The sequence below is a fragment of the Eurypyga helias genome, unplaced genomic scaffold, assembly GCF_000690775.1.
Source record: "Eurypyga helias isolate BGI_N326 unplaced genomic scaffold, ASM69077v1 scaffold9675, whole genome shotgun sequence".
NCBI lineage: Eukaryota > Metazoa > Chordata > Aves > Eurypygiformes > Eurypygidae > Eurypyga > Eurypyga helias.
The window spans coordinates 8,187-22,117 of record NW_010253404.1 but is presented as its reverse complement, the minus strand read 5'-3'; the positions used below and the strand labels follow the sequence as shown (position 1 = coordinate 22,117).

Below are 13,931 nucleotides of genomic sequence, written 5' to 3'. Positions count from 1 at the left end.
GCAGGAATCCAACTGCCTTCTCAAAAGCCTTTGCTCACCGACTGTGGGCCGAATCTTTTCATCTTGAAGACATCCAGGGATGGGGCATCCACAACATCTGCAATTTTGGATAACAAAGTTCTGTTTTCAAATGCCTTTTCTTCCATGGGGTTAGGGAAGGACACAACAGCGTGTGGATGCTGTGCAGCTCTTGTGTGATAAGCTCAGTGCTGCGAGCAGATGTTGAGTCTGTGTCCAGTACAGACAGTGCATGCACAGCTAAGAAAAATAGCCACTGGAAGCCTCTGGAAACTGCTGGTGGTGGTGCCATTATTATTTTAGACAGAGTCAAGTCTGGTGAGCTGCTGGTGCGTGGGCTGGATGCTTTCAGACGAGATCTCCAGCTGCTCAAAATCGACTATTAAACTTTGTCAGTGAAATTAAAGAAAATTACAGGCTGAATGTGGCCACGAAGCTGGGAGGGGAATGAACAACAAGGAAGAAATCTAGTTTTGCCCTTTTTTAATTTCAGTTATGTTGCAACTGCTGGTTTTAAGAGGTATACAGCACTGAGAATGGGAACAAAAGAAGATGGTGAAAACAGCCATCTGTCTGAGATCAGTCACATGCCTGTCAAATGACACTGCTACAAGAAATTCAGATTACATGGAACTTTAAATATTCTACATTGTGATTTGCGTTCAAGGAGAATACCTGCTACAGAAATCAAATTATAACGAAATCAAAACGTTTAGAGAATAATGATTTCTGACCTTGTGCTGTTTGCTGACCATCAAAGCTGTTGCATTTGAACGTGTTCTGTTCTAAAGGACCTCGTGTCTCCTGTGCATATTTGTGTGTAGTTGTGACAGCAGGGGTTTTGGTACTTTTGTGCAGGTCTAAAGGTAGAAGTGACTCACTGTGGAACGATGAGAAGGAAGTACCGGGTTTGTAACGTAACGAGGCGGCCTGCAAGTCATCAAACGTAAGATGCTTTCTGTCAGAGCCTAAAATGTGTGATAGCCTAACACTATGTAACAGTTCCTAATACTGTATTAGTTTAGGGGATGTTGATAATTGCCAACTGAGGTTTCTGTACATTTTATTAAGATGTGTGTCTTTTCAGCTTTCCTTTACAGTTAGAAAATGGCCAGACTGTGGAGAGAACAGTAGCACAGTATTTCAGAGAGAAATACAACCTCCAGCTGAAATACCCTCATCTTCCTTGCCTACAAGTTGGACAAGAACAGAAACACACCTACCTGCCTTTAGAAGTAATGAACTTACTCTGATAAATCAGCTCGTTATTGGTTGGCTGTATCATTTGCAAATCATTGAGAAGTAAACGAGTCCAGAGAAGGCCACGGAGATGCTCCAAGGGCTGGAGCCCCTCTGCCATGGGACAGGCTGGGAGAGTTGCGGGGTTCAGCCTGGAGAAGGGAAGCTCCGGGTAGCCCTGAGAGCCCCTTCCAGTGCCTGGGGGAGCTACAAGGAAGCTGGGGGGGACTTTCCCAAGGGCAAGGAGTGACAGGACAAGGGGTAACAGGTTTAAATGGAAAGAGGGAGATGGAGATGGGACATCAGGAAGGAATTCTTCCCGCAGAGGGTGGGGAGCACTGGGACAGGTTCCCAGAGAAGCTGTGGATGCCCCATCCCTGGGAGTGTCCAAGGCCAGGCTGGAGGAGGCTTGGAGCAACCTGGTCTGGTGGAAGGGGTCCCTGCCCATGGCAGGGGGGGTGGGACTAAATGATCTTTAAGGTCCCTTCCAACCCAAACCATCCTGTGGTTCTAAGCAGTGCACTCTGCAGTGCAAACATGTTTACGTATTTACATGTTCATTATTCTTTTATTTCACTGAAGACTGTCTGAATTTTTTTGAAGTGATTTAAAGTTTAGAACTATGAGAAAGAAAATATGCAGCAGCTTACAACACATCGTGAGGGAGTGTGTGTGTTCAACAGTGATAGTATTGCGTGTGTGCAGTACATTGGGATCTGCTTTGAAGTGCTCCTGTTGTGTATTGAGGCTTCTGATTCTCCTTGCAGGTGTGTAACATCGTGGCTGGCCAGCGGTGTATCAAGAAGCTGACGGACAATCAGACATCGACTATGATAAAGGCCACAGCGAGATCTGCTCCAGACAGGCAGGAGGAAATAAGCAGATTGGTTAGTTCTTTAAGTTCAGTTTGGTGTGATGCTGGCCTACAGACTACATTAATCCAGAGACTTCTTATGCCACCAACCCAATCTTTTAATTTGCTCAACCGTGGGTTTGCTTGTCTCTAAAGGAGAATGCTTTTTCATCTACCCTTTGAGTAAAACAAAATGCTTTTGAATGAGCATACTACAAACGAGCACTTGAGTAACTAAGAGAACAAAAACCCATCTCATCCAGTAGATCTCATGGTATGATTTGTTTTACTGGGGGGAGTCGATAGCGTCGAAGTCAAATCTGTTCATTTTTCAATGAGAAGGGGAATTGTTGAACGCCCCTGCAGCACTCCTGTGTGTCTCTTGTTTGTTGTATGGCTGATGATTAGATACCTCTGTAATTTGGGAAAACTCTTGTAGGTGAGAAGTGCAAATTACGATGCGGATCCGTTTGTTCAAGAGTTCCAGTTCAAAGTCCGGGATGAGATGGCCCACGTGACAGGGCGCGTGCTCCCGGCTCCGATGTTGCAGTATGGAGGACGGGTGAGCTTTTTGCCTTTTTTTCTGTTTTGAGGAGTGATGTCCCATGCACATTGATGACCTCAGTCAGTTCGGTTACACTGTGCAATACAGAGATCAGAGTTTGAATGGAAAACTGGTTTTTGTTATCCTGACCCTGAAAATAGCACAGGCTTTTTCTTCTTCGGTCACCTGAGTACCTGTTACTTTTGTTCCCACAGAATCGAACGGTGGCAACCCCGAGCCATGGGGTGTGGGACATGCGAGGGAAGCAGTTTCACACTGGTGTGGAGATCAAAATGTGGGCTATAGCTTGCTTTGCAACACAGAGGCAATGCAGAGAAGAAATACTGAAGTAAGGCATGTCACGGTTCAGGCTCTGGACTGCTATTTTAATGAAGCTGTCTTAGTGAAAGCATGAACACAGGGCTCTAATGAGGGTTTTACCTGGTTTTAATCATCTAAGATGTTAGGGAGAGAGTCCAAGCTGGTTTGCTTCTTTGCTGGAAGCTACAATCAAGACGCTGTACCTGGGCGCACCGTGGGGTTTTGGTCCTGTGACATTACTGCTCTGTATGTAGTTCCTTCTGGCATTTTCACTGAAGGACTAAAGGTGCCTAAACCCTTTTTTCACCATTCTGGCCCGTGATGTTTCAAAACTGTACAGCCTCCACATAATGCACGTTTTTAAAATGCTGCTTTGAAAGCTATTTGGAGTTGTCTTCATCTGAGTAACACGCTTCTGTCTCCTTCTGCTTTGGTTGTTGTGTGCTATTGCTCCTGCAAAAATTCAACAAACTTCCCATCTTTAGGGGTTTCACGGACCAGCTGCGCAAGATCTCGAAGGACGCAGGGATGCCGATCCAAGGCCAGCCCTGTTTCTGCAAATACGCCCAGGGTGCAGACAGCGTGGAGCCCATGTTTCGACACCTCAAGAACACCTATTCGGGGCTTCAGCTCATCATTGTCATCCTGCCAGGGAAAACACCGGTGTACGGTAGGGGAATATCTTTGTCTTTACCTTGGTCGGGTTTCGTTCTGAGAAATTTGCTGCCCAGCATATGTTAGAAAATTCTTCAGGGCCATTCTTTAGGCGTGAGAAACCATTGTTTTGTCTCTGAAGATAAAATGTGTTGGAAGCAGGTCTGAGCATGCAGATAAGTTGGAAGTTATTTTGCAGGCTGCGTGCATTTAAATTCTTGTGACTTAAGCAGAGATCAAAATATAACAATAATTTCAAATGGACTCAAGTTGTGTCCCAATATTTGCTCCTCAGCGGAGGTGAAGCGTGTGGGAGACACGCTCTTGGGAATGGCCACACAGTGTGTTCAAGTCAAGAACGTCATTAAAACATCTCCACAGACCCTATCAAATCTGTGCCTGAAGATTAATGTTAAACTAGGAGGGATCAACAACATCCTTGTACCTCATCAACGGTAAGACTCTTCGCGCAGGCTGATTCGGGTTTTGATAGGTGTGGTTAGCGCCCAGGATTTAAACGTGGCCACGTTTGAAGTTGAAATTTTCTTCTGACAATAGTATGTGATGCTCGAGGTAGAATTCATTTTTGTCTAGCACGGGGCTCTGAGTGGTTGCTGCTCTGGGAGTCAGGTCTTACGCCAAGGTTCTTTCCAAACGTTTGATCAGTATCAAAAACCTGAAGAGAACGTGCAAATCTAGGGTTTTTTGAGATATGAATATAGTCTGAATTTTTCTGCAGTCTAGAAGCACACGCGGCACAGTGCAACTCTTGGTTGACCTGTCAGTGTGCTGTTAATAAGGGTAGAAGATAGTGGGAGCATCTTCTCACTGTTACAGGCTGTTAATTGAGCTCAGGCTTGTTCTCTGGGTGGCTGTTCTCCCTTTCCACGTGTGTTCCAGTTGCTTTGCCTTCAGTGAGGAGGTTTGACAAGTCCAACCCGTGTGTGCTCCCGTCTTTCTGGAGAACACGAGTCTCTTGGTCCTGAAGACTGAAAATTCTGGTTGACCCTAACCTTTACTAGAGAATCTCTGTTCTGTGAGCGGACATAGGCATAATGCAGGGTAGCAAGACAGAGAAGCCTTGAGAGTGCAAATCATAAGGATTCTTTCCTGAGACTTCCAGCGTGGAATCCAAGTTTGAACCTGAAGCAGTGGTGCATGGAAGAGTATGATTTTGAAAGCGCTGGGAGACCATCCTGCTGCTTAAATCCTGTAAGGCAGCACAGTCCGTGTGGTGCCGTACCCAGCTGTTTGCTGCGTGGCTGAGGCAGCACCGGAGTGGTGCTCAGCTGGTCTCCAAGCCCTGGTGCAATCGCCCCCTAAGAGTGGCGCTTTCTGTGAGAAGCTGTGCCCTTCAGCTCTTGCGCCGCGGCTTTTCTCCGCTGCTGCCGTGCTGGGGTTACGCGGCAGTGCCTTTCGGGAGGGCGGCTGTGGTGGTTCCAAAGTTCACCTCTGGTGCACAAAGGTGTCACTGGTTATGTTTGGCTGGAGGGACCTGATAAGGCTTCTCCCCGCAGCCTAGCGGGAAACAACCCCCCGTCCTGAGCAATAACCTTGCGCCAACTCTTCATCGACACGTGTGACTTAGCACTTTTTTCTTTTTGAAGACCTTCTGTGTTCCAGCAGCCAGTGATCTTTTTGGGAGCCGATGTCACGCACCCTCCTGCTGGAGATGGAAAGAAGCCTTCCATAGCGGCTGTAAGTTTTCTAAATCAGCATTGTGGTTTTCATCCCGGGTAAATGTTGGAGCAGCAAATGCAACTGGGGGGCTATGTCTGTGACAAGTATCTTCCAGGGCTTATGCCAGCTCTTAGTGCACATTTCCAGCGTTATTAAAAATCGTGTCTTTAGAAGAAAAACGCCACTTAATACTTCAGACTCTTTTCTTAGCTTTTTCATTTTTAAATCAAGGTAAGACGGCCATCACATTAAATAATATATTTCTGCAAAATATCTTCTAAAGGAAATAATCCAGCTTCGTGGTGTTGGTTGTATTTTTAATGGAGAAAAATGTAATTAAAGGCCTGATTTAGCCAGAATGGTGTTGATACTTCTTCCCTTTTGTGTTGGTACGGTCCAGGAGATCAAGGTGGTGGTTGGATGCTTGGTCAGTCCCTTCCTATTTTATCCCCTTGGTATTTTACTTGGTACTGATGGCAGTTACTGCATCCTTGTTTAAAGTAACTAAAGCAAACTGAAGTGTTTCTCTGTGTAAAAGGTGAGAACTTCAGAGAAAAAAGCCTGTGTTGGGATTATAAGAATAAGCATGTAGCGTGCTGTCAGCAGAGGGGAAGGCTCCAGCTCTGCAGTTGTGTCTGGGGGTGCTTGGAGGGCAAGTTGTACACTTCTTTTCAAAAGGTGTTGAACCTGTACCTGCTCCAAGTTCCAGTTAAATGTTACTATGCTGGCTGTTTTAACGTCAGCATCTTTTACTTGAAAATTGCTCTTCTTGGGTTCGTTTTGCTATTCTAACTTTTCTTTTTCTGGTATAGATTTGATGTTGTAAGCCTTACTCATGTAATCTTCCCCTGAAGGTTGTAGGTAGTATGGATGCTCATCCGAGCCGGTACTGTGCCACGGTGAGAGTTCAGCGACCCCGGCAGGAAATCATCCAAGATCTAGCCTCCATGGTGAGGGAGCTGCTCATCCAGTTCTACAAGTCAACACGGTTCAAGCCCACGCGTATCATCTTCTACAGGGACGGGGTCTCTGAAGGACAGTTTCGTCAGGTTGGTTCACCGGGGGGTTCTTGAAGGGCTGTGTTGCTGCGTAACAGTTCCGGTTCTCCTATTTGAAGAAGCTGTGCTGCTTGAGTTGCTTATGTTTATGCCAAGATACCACAAAATGATTGAGACTTTCAAGGAGGAGAGGCTTTCTTAAGCATGTTGGGTAAGAGAAGTTGCAACTTCTTTCCTGTCTGGGAAGGAAAGGTCTTAGAATTTGGGAAACAATGTATTTCTAAGCACTTCCTAAGACTGCTAACTCTGGTAAAGTTGTGCTCATTGTTAACTACAAACCGTTTATGAGGTGTTGTGTGTAGAATACAATGGAAGGAAAACCTAAACTCTTCTTTTTGTGCTCGTAGGTTTTGTATTATGAACTGCTAGCCATTAGAGAAGCCTGCATCAGTTTGGAGAAAGATTACCAGCCTGGAATAACCTATATTGTGGTGCAGAAGCGACATCATACACGATTGTTCTGCGCTGACAGAACAGAAAGGGTAATTGTTGCCCTCTCTCGTAGTAGCCTTATGTGAAAAGCTTGACATCAAGCACCCACGCTGCTGGAGAAAGTGTTAGCGTGGGCTTCCTTGTCAGTCTGATGGTCTGTGCATTCAGGGGAGATGCTGAATCCATAGGCACAAAGTGTGGCCCCAGACTGAAAAATCGTTGAGCTTAAGTATGTTAAAATAAAAAAAATCCCCATCCGCCTTTGTCACGTTGCACGTGGGTGCTCGTCTTTGTCCGTGGACTGTGCTAATGCCCGTGTGACTGACTGGGACTGTGGCTGCGGCGATCGCTGTGCAAGAAAGTACGAGACTGTGGAACCCCTAACTTTCCTGTTCTTCTCAGTGAGCTGATCCAGACTCAAGCTGATGATTCTAAATATGAACGTATGTGCAGCTCTCCTGTCTCTGAGATGGAAAATTCTGGAGTGCTGTGGGTGCGGTATTGGGTTCTGAGGTAGTAGGTGTCCATGTCAGACATCTTAGGCTGCCGTGTCGTCGCACTCTGCACAGTCCTGGGGCAGTTCAGTCACTGAAACCTTGCGTGTGCTGAATAGAAACCACTGTTTTGAATTGCGGTTGAGATGTGTAAACAGTTGTTACCTGCGCTTTTAACAAAACCTTTTTCTCCAGGTTGGACGAAGTGGTAATATTCCAGCTGGAACAACTGTAGATACAGACATTACACATCCATATGAGTTTGATTTTTACCTCTGTAGCCACGCTGGAATACAGGTACGATGATTTCTTTGTAAGAAGATGTGAAATTAGAACACGTTGGTTGTCTTTCTTTTGTGGTGCTTGTGTTTACAAACAGTTGTTTGGTAGGGAAATGTCGTTTAGCTCGGGTTTATCTGAGATACCACATTACTGTGGGACTAACAGTAGCGTTTGCTTAAGAGGTGATCTCTGCTACACCTTTAAAACTTGCGTTGGTGGCAAGTCATGCTTTTAAAAGTTTATTTTAAAGAAGTCGCTTTATTTTGTACCTTTGTTATTTCTGAAAAGAAAACTTGCTACTTTTGTGATATATAGCCACAGTGACAGGAACCCCGAATCGAGATTTCAGATGTAAACGGTTTGCAAGGCCGAAGGCAACGTTTGGGTGATTTGCTGACTGAATGCAGACTAGTAAATGACAGGCTGTGGAAATCAAATCCACTGATGTGGTGGTATGGCCAGCAACGCAGTGGAGACTCAGTGACAAAAACACTGCTTAAAAATGGAAAAAAATGAATTATTTAAATTTTTATCATGTGTGCCGACCACATTGTCCTAAATTCTGTTTAGGTTGGGTGGGCATGTTTTCTTTTCCAGTTTTGAATCGCTGCAGTGGTTTTCATTCGGGACTTCAGAACTTCTGCTGCTTTTCTGCACTTAGACGTGTAGCTTTGTGCTGTGTCTGGGCCAGCTTGGAAAAACAATAGCGGCCATATGAGTTGAACAGAAGTGCCAGATGGAGCTGCAGCTCATTGTTTAGAATGCAGCAAGCCACAGGCTCTCAACTAAATTGGTATTTTATATATTTAAAAAACCCAGAGACTTCTATCCTTGCTCAAATGCAACTATTGACCTAATTCAGTTACACTGGAAGAGTTAACTCCAGTGCATCACACCCTTTGGGGGGGAAGCAGGAGGAAAGAGGAGAGTTCACTCCAAAAGTGACCTTCCAAGCAAGTGCAAGACAGTCACTTCATAGAGAGCTTCCACGAGTTTCGAAGAACTTGGTGTTTTGGTACTTGTTAATGGTGTGAAGGAAACGTTCGGGTTGTGACGGTGAAGTCAGCGTGTGCCTGGGGGGAACCTTGACACGAGTGACGTGTAAAAACCTGACTCGGTGTCGTGCCCGGAGCAGCTCAGGTCTTGACGCTGTAGGAGATACGGCATTGAGTGGAAGGAAGGGTGTGGGTTTGTGCTTAACCCGGTGCCCTCTGAAAGACTGGAACCGTTTCTAGTGTTCCCATTTGAAGTTCAGGCGCTAAGGAATTGGAAGGAGTTAAAAGCAGCAGTTACTTCTCTGGGAAATGTGTCTTGGTGAGAAACAGGTTTAATTGAAGGTGGTTGAGAGGTGGTGTAGTCGTGATTTAGCCATGCTGGGAGCAGGTTTTGATCGTTGAGGGTTATCTAGAAGGCATGTGGGGTTTTTTTCCAAGGAAGAATAATTAGAGTAAGGTAATCACGTACGTGTTGGACTTCTTTTTATCTTTAAGTGTGTCTAGGGCTAATGTAAGACTGAATTTTCTCTGACTGCTGTTACCTAGGGGTTCAGACCAGGTAGTCTGGTCCTTTCTGAACTTAAAAATCTGACTTGATTGTATGGAAAAGCCAGATAAGTGAATTGGTGTTCCCTTCTTCGTAGGGTACCAGCCGTCCCTCACACTATCATGTTTTGTGGGATGATAACTGTTTTACTGCAGATGAACTCCAGCTGCTGACTTACCAGCTCTGCCATACGTACGTGCGCTGCACGCGGTCGGTTTCTATACCCGCACCAGCGTACTACGCTCACCTGGTAGCGTTCAGAGCACGATACCATCTTGTGGACAAAGAACATGACAGGTAAATGAAAATGTGGGCTTAAGCTTTTGTCCCCGTTGGTCTTTGCTCCGTTGTCAGGCATCAAACCGCCTGAGTACAGGTAATTAGTGCTTGTTTTACAGTTAACTTTTGTTACTTTTGGGACTAATCTGAAGAGAATTGTTCCTGACAGCTGCTGCTCAGTGTCAGACAAGAGTGGGTTTGGTGGGTTCTGCTGAATTACACCCCGATATCGAGAATGAAGTTCAGTTTAAGACTACTGGGCTGTTACTTTGACGTGGTCTGAGGGAATCAAGCCATTCATTTAGTGTTTTGCTTTAGAATTGGAGGAGTCACGAATGAAGCGAATGTCAAGTGCCTTCCACTTACCTAACTCTGCACGTCACAAGCATTGTATAACCTTCAAGCCGTCAATATATTTGTAACAGGCTTATTTTTAGGTGAACAAATGGAGCAGCTGAGGTAAAGGGATTTGTCAAAAGCCTTGAGGTTGCTGGGTGAATAGACAAGTCGGTTTTTCTCAGTATCCAGTGCTACTGCTATTGCCGTGTTGCCCTCCAGAGCGCTGAGGAGGTGCAAGGGCGGCTTTTGATCCCAATCGCTACGCTTTACAGCCCTGCCTGTTTGTCTGGTCTCCTTGCAGTGCTGAAGGAAGCCACGTTTCGGGACAGAGCAATGGGAGAGATCCGCAGGCCCTGGCGAAGGCCGTACAAATTCACCAAGACACCTTACGCACGATGTACTTCGCTTAAGTCAATAAAACGGGAGCGTACTCGCCGAGAGGAAGAACTGAAAAATTAAGCCACATACAATGTATGTTTCCAGTGGGGTTGGTTTATGGGGTGTGCCTCCGATCGTGCGGAAGTTGACACTGTGCAGGGGCGAGAGGCTCACCCTTAAATTGACACAAGGAAGATTGTTTACTTCATCGAGGAACACAGCACTATTATGCAATATGAAACCAGCCAACTGCTTTTTTTGGCGCAGTCTCCTGCAGGAAGCACCGCCATCATTCTTTTGGGTTTTACTTTTATTTTACTTCTCGTAGTTTAACCCTCTTATGCCTTTACCTCAAGTTGCTCGGCAGCACAACTGTCTTTGCAAAAAAAAAATAATCGTGACGAAATTTAAAAATATCCATCATGTAATTTAAAAAATAACAGGCAAACCACCCTTGCAGCAACAATCACAGTGGTTGTTTAGGGGGTGGAAGTGTGCAAAACCAGAAAAACAGTTAAGGTTTTTACCCCGTTGCGTTGAGGAGTCTTTCCCTCGCTGTTTGCCCTTGAGCATTCGGGTGTGAACATATCCAAGCACGTTTGAATGTACGGCACGAGCTAGAAAAAAATTCAGCGGAGGGGGAAGATGTTTTGCACACCGATCCAATAATCTGAATATGATTTAGCCAACTGCTGCCTTTGTGTCTTTCCTCACAGCTTTGGAGTTCCCGGCTCCAATAGTTCCCTTTTAAAAAGCAGACAGAAAGTAGCGGGATTACGTGCAGGCAGTAGTGATCCAAACTCTTCTTGCTCCCTGGTGAATTTACTAAAGCTGCTGTTTCACCTAGTCCAAAAGTTTCAATTATTTTCTGTCTGGCAAGTCCAATATGTTGAAGCTTCACGTGAGATCAGATATCCCAAGTTGTAGGGGATTACGTACAGTAAACACCAGAACTGAAACTTTAGCGCTAAGGTCTTTTTGGGGAAAAAAAAAAAAGGCAAAATGCTAGTTTACTTGCTGCCTCTCACACCTTAATGTGATTTCATATGTATGTGTTTTTGAAGTTTAGCTTCCTTTTGTTTCTTTTATATTTATTAGAGTAATAATAATGCTTTAATTTAATTATTACAGAACATATGGTCAACATCAACTTTTATTTTTTAGAAATGTAACCATGTTTATTTTAAAAGAAAAAAACTGACAACTTGTTTTGCTATCTTTTAGTGCAATAAGCGTTCTAAAGGAAAACTGTGTCCATTGAGCTGTACTAAAGCAGTGTTTGTACCACTAACTGTGGAAGAATGGACACCTCCATGATTTTAAAAGGACAAAGTAAAAGCCTTAATTTTGAAAGGAAAGTTTTATAGTCAGAAGGAATCTTGACTTTTCCTTTTTTAAATCAAAAAATAGCAAAAATGCTTCTAGAATTCTGCAAGCTTTACTTGTCACTGCAGCGTTTTGATTTAACAAAGGAATGGGCCTTATTTTCGGCTTCGACGTGTGGAGGATATTTGAATTCAATGGGAAGAGTTTTTTATTAAGATCTAAGTTTTTACATGCTTAGTTAAATCTGACATCAGCAAAATGTCTGGAATTAATAAAAGTTTTTAGGCTTTTTTCCTCTTTGATAACGACTTTCCTTTTAAAATTAAGTTATTGGTAACTTCATTTCACTTTGCAGATAAAGAGGGCTGGGATAGTTCTAACATGTTAGATCACTGAAATGTGAAACAAAGTAATGGGACTCTTTCATTCCACTTTAAAGGTAGAACAATATTTAAGATGTCAGAGACGAGCATTTATTCAGTGAGGGGACTGGGGAGTTTTGCACTTTGTAAACTCGTGAACTGCATTTTTGACTGTTTTTATTTGCACTGGTTCATAGTATGTATACTGCAGATCGTTCGTATGGGCATTGCTGTTATCCCAGCCCTCCTGAACTCCACCTGCTCTCCACATGAAAACCAGTGGGTTGGTGTAAGTAGCTTACCTCCTGTCCTTCTCATGAAACCCTCTGTTTGCCAACATACTGTATTTTGAGCCTAAAATCTGAGCCCGTTTTGCTTCAACAGGCATGAATCTCCCACGGGTTTTTTTTCTGCCAGAAAACCAAGTACTGTATTTTGTGCGTCTGTGCCGTGTGCTGAGGCGTAGGTAGCGCTCTTCACAACACTCTCTCAAAGAGCTTCGCGAAACCGCTCCTGTACGTACATATTTTATCGCCCAATATCAGGGGAGGTGAAGTAAAAAGATTGACTCTGCAAAGCTAAAATTGCACTGGAAATAGTCGTGATGTTGGGCAGTCGGCTGGTGGCCGGGGGGTGATCGCGGAGACTGGGCAGACCCCAAGGTGTCGGGGAGCCGCGTGCCTTTGGCTGTAGGCCCAGCCCCGGCCCGGCCACGCTCCTTGGCTGCGTGCACCCACCTTTCAGCACTGGCAGATAACCCTGCTGACAGTGGGGGGTGTGTGAAATGAAATATTTGAGCAAACAGTTTCCAAACAAGTCTCTTGAACACTTTTCTTAACCTGTGACCTGGCAGTTTTCTCTTAGAGTCACAGAATCATAGAGTTACAGATGGTTTGGGCTGTAAGGGACCTTAAAGCCCACCCAGTCCCACCCCCTGCCACGGGCAGGGACACCTTCCATAGCCCAGGTTGCTCCAAGCCTCATCCAGCCTGGCCGTGGACACTCCCAGGGATGGGGCATCCACAGCTTCTCTGGGCAACCTGTCCCAGTGCCTCACCGCCGTGCTTTAGGAGCACTCTAGCCAGTAGTTCTGTTTGTAAAAGGTTCAGGTGGTTTTAAAATAGGGAATTTTTTAAAAAACAAAGACTTCTTGTGGATTTCTGGCATTTAGATGAAAATTCCGTCTCAAAAAGTCTCCTTTCCAAGATACCGTATGCTGCTCATCCTGCCCACGCTGACTATGATTTGAGAAGCTTTTTTTCTCTGCTTGCTACTTTCACCAGAAAATAAAGACACTCCATTGAGAAAGTGACTTTAAATTCCTTGCCGAGCTTGCTTTTTACCTGGTTTTCATGTGAAGAGTATTTGGACGTTTTAATCTCCGTTCTTGGGTTTGCAAATATCTACGTAAAGTGCCGATACTTCTTTGTATTACGATATCGAGTTACTGGCGTTGTGAGGGCCACACGTTTATGATGCTGTAGCTGCTATATTTATTTAAATGGAGATGGACTATTACTGCACTAAGAAATGAGGAGATAAGCAAGGAATCAAGGTTAGTTAGGTATCTTGGTTTTTTTCAGAAGAGAATTAATGGTGTGAAATATCAAGTGTAACAAAGGGTGCTGTCATTTTACCTGAGATTAAATAGCCAGATATTCTTCCTTTGTTTAAAAACATATATATTTTGATGTTTGCAGTTTTGGGGGCGGGGGGGGCGGGATAAATGGTACCTCATCTGTGGTGGCAGTTTCCAGTATATTTTCAGAGTATATGGATTTCTTTTATTTTTGTACCTGCTCTCCTTTAAAAAAGAAGAAAAAAAAATAAGTAATAATCTCAAATTTTATGTGCTGTTTGGGGAAATCTTGGGTGGCATTCCAGATCCCCCTGTCCTGCGGGGAGCTGTCTCTGTATAGTCCAAAGAGGGATGTGGGTGAAGGCTGACGGTTCTCCTTACGTTGCAGACATACCGGCCTCGGATTTTATGCCTGCCTAGAAAAACGGTTCCTGTCTCCTGTTGGCTGCACCGAGACCTCACTTGTAATTAACGAGTGCCACTAATTGCTCCCGTGGTGGGAGCACGCACAAGGCCCCCAGCGCCGGGCCGGGGAAGGGGGCAGCCTTAGG

The 13,931-nt window shown here is 44.7% G+C and overlaps 1 protein-coding gene across 3 annotated transcripts in view; it reads left to right on the top strand.

Moving 5' to 3' along the window:
• The window catches only part of AGO3 (argonaute RISC catalytic component 3), a 19,964-nt gene extending 8,254 nt beyond the window's left edge, over positions 1-11,710 (top strand). The window contains exons 6-18 of one of the 3 annotated variants that reach the window (XM_010152666.1): positions 877-964; positions 1,106-1,253; positions 2,025-2,144; positions 2,550-2,672; positions 2,870-3,003; positions 3,461-3,645; positions 3,925-4,084; positions 5,237-5,327; positions 6,164-6,358; positions 6,715-6,849; positions 7,489-7,590; positions 9,215-9,414; positions 10,037-11,710. In XM_010152666.1, coding sequence (XP_010150968.1) covers positions 877-964; positions 1,106-1,253; positions 2,025-2,144; positions 2,550-2,672; positions 2,870-3,003; positions 3,461-3,645; positions 3,925-4,084; positions 5,237-5,327; positions 6,164-6,358; positions 6,715-6,849; positions 7,489-7,590; positions 9,215-9,414; positions 10,037-10,145 — 1,790 coding nt within the window. In that variant the 3' untranslated portion in view covers positions 10,146-11,710. Of the gene's footprint in view, positions 1-876; positions 965-1,105; positions 1,254-2,024; positions 2,163-2,549; positions 2,673-2,869; positions 3,004-3,460; positions 3,646-3,924; positions 4,085-5,236; positions 5,328-6,163; positions 6,359-6,714; positions 6,850-7,488; positions 7,591-9,214; positions 9,415-10,036 lie in introns of all 3 variants that reach the window. The other 2 variants (XM_010152665.1, XM_010152667.1) reach the window with 2 other exon arrangements.
• Positions 11,711-13,931: the final 2,221 nt, after the last annotated feature.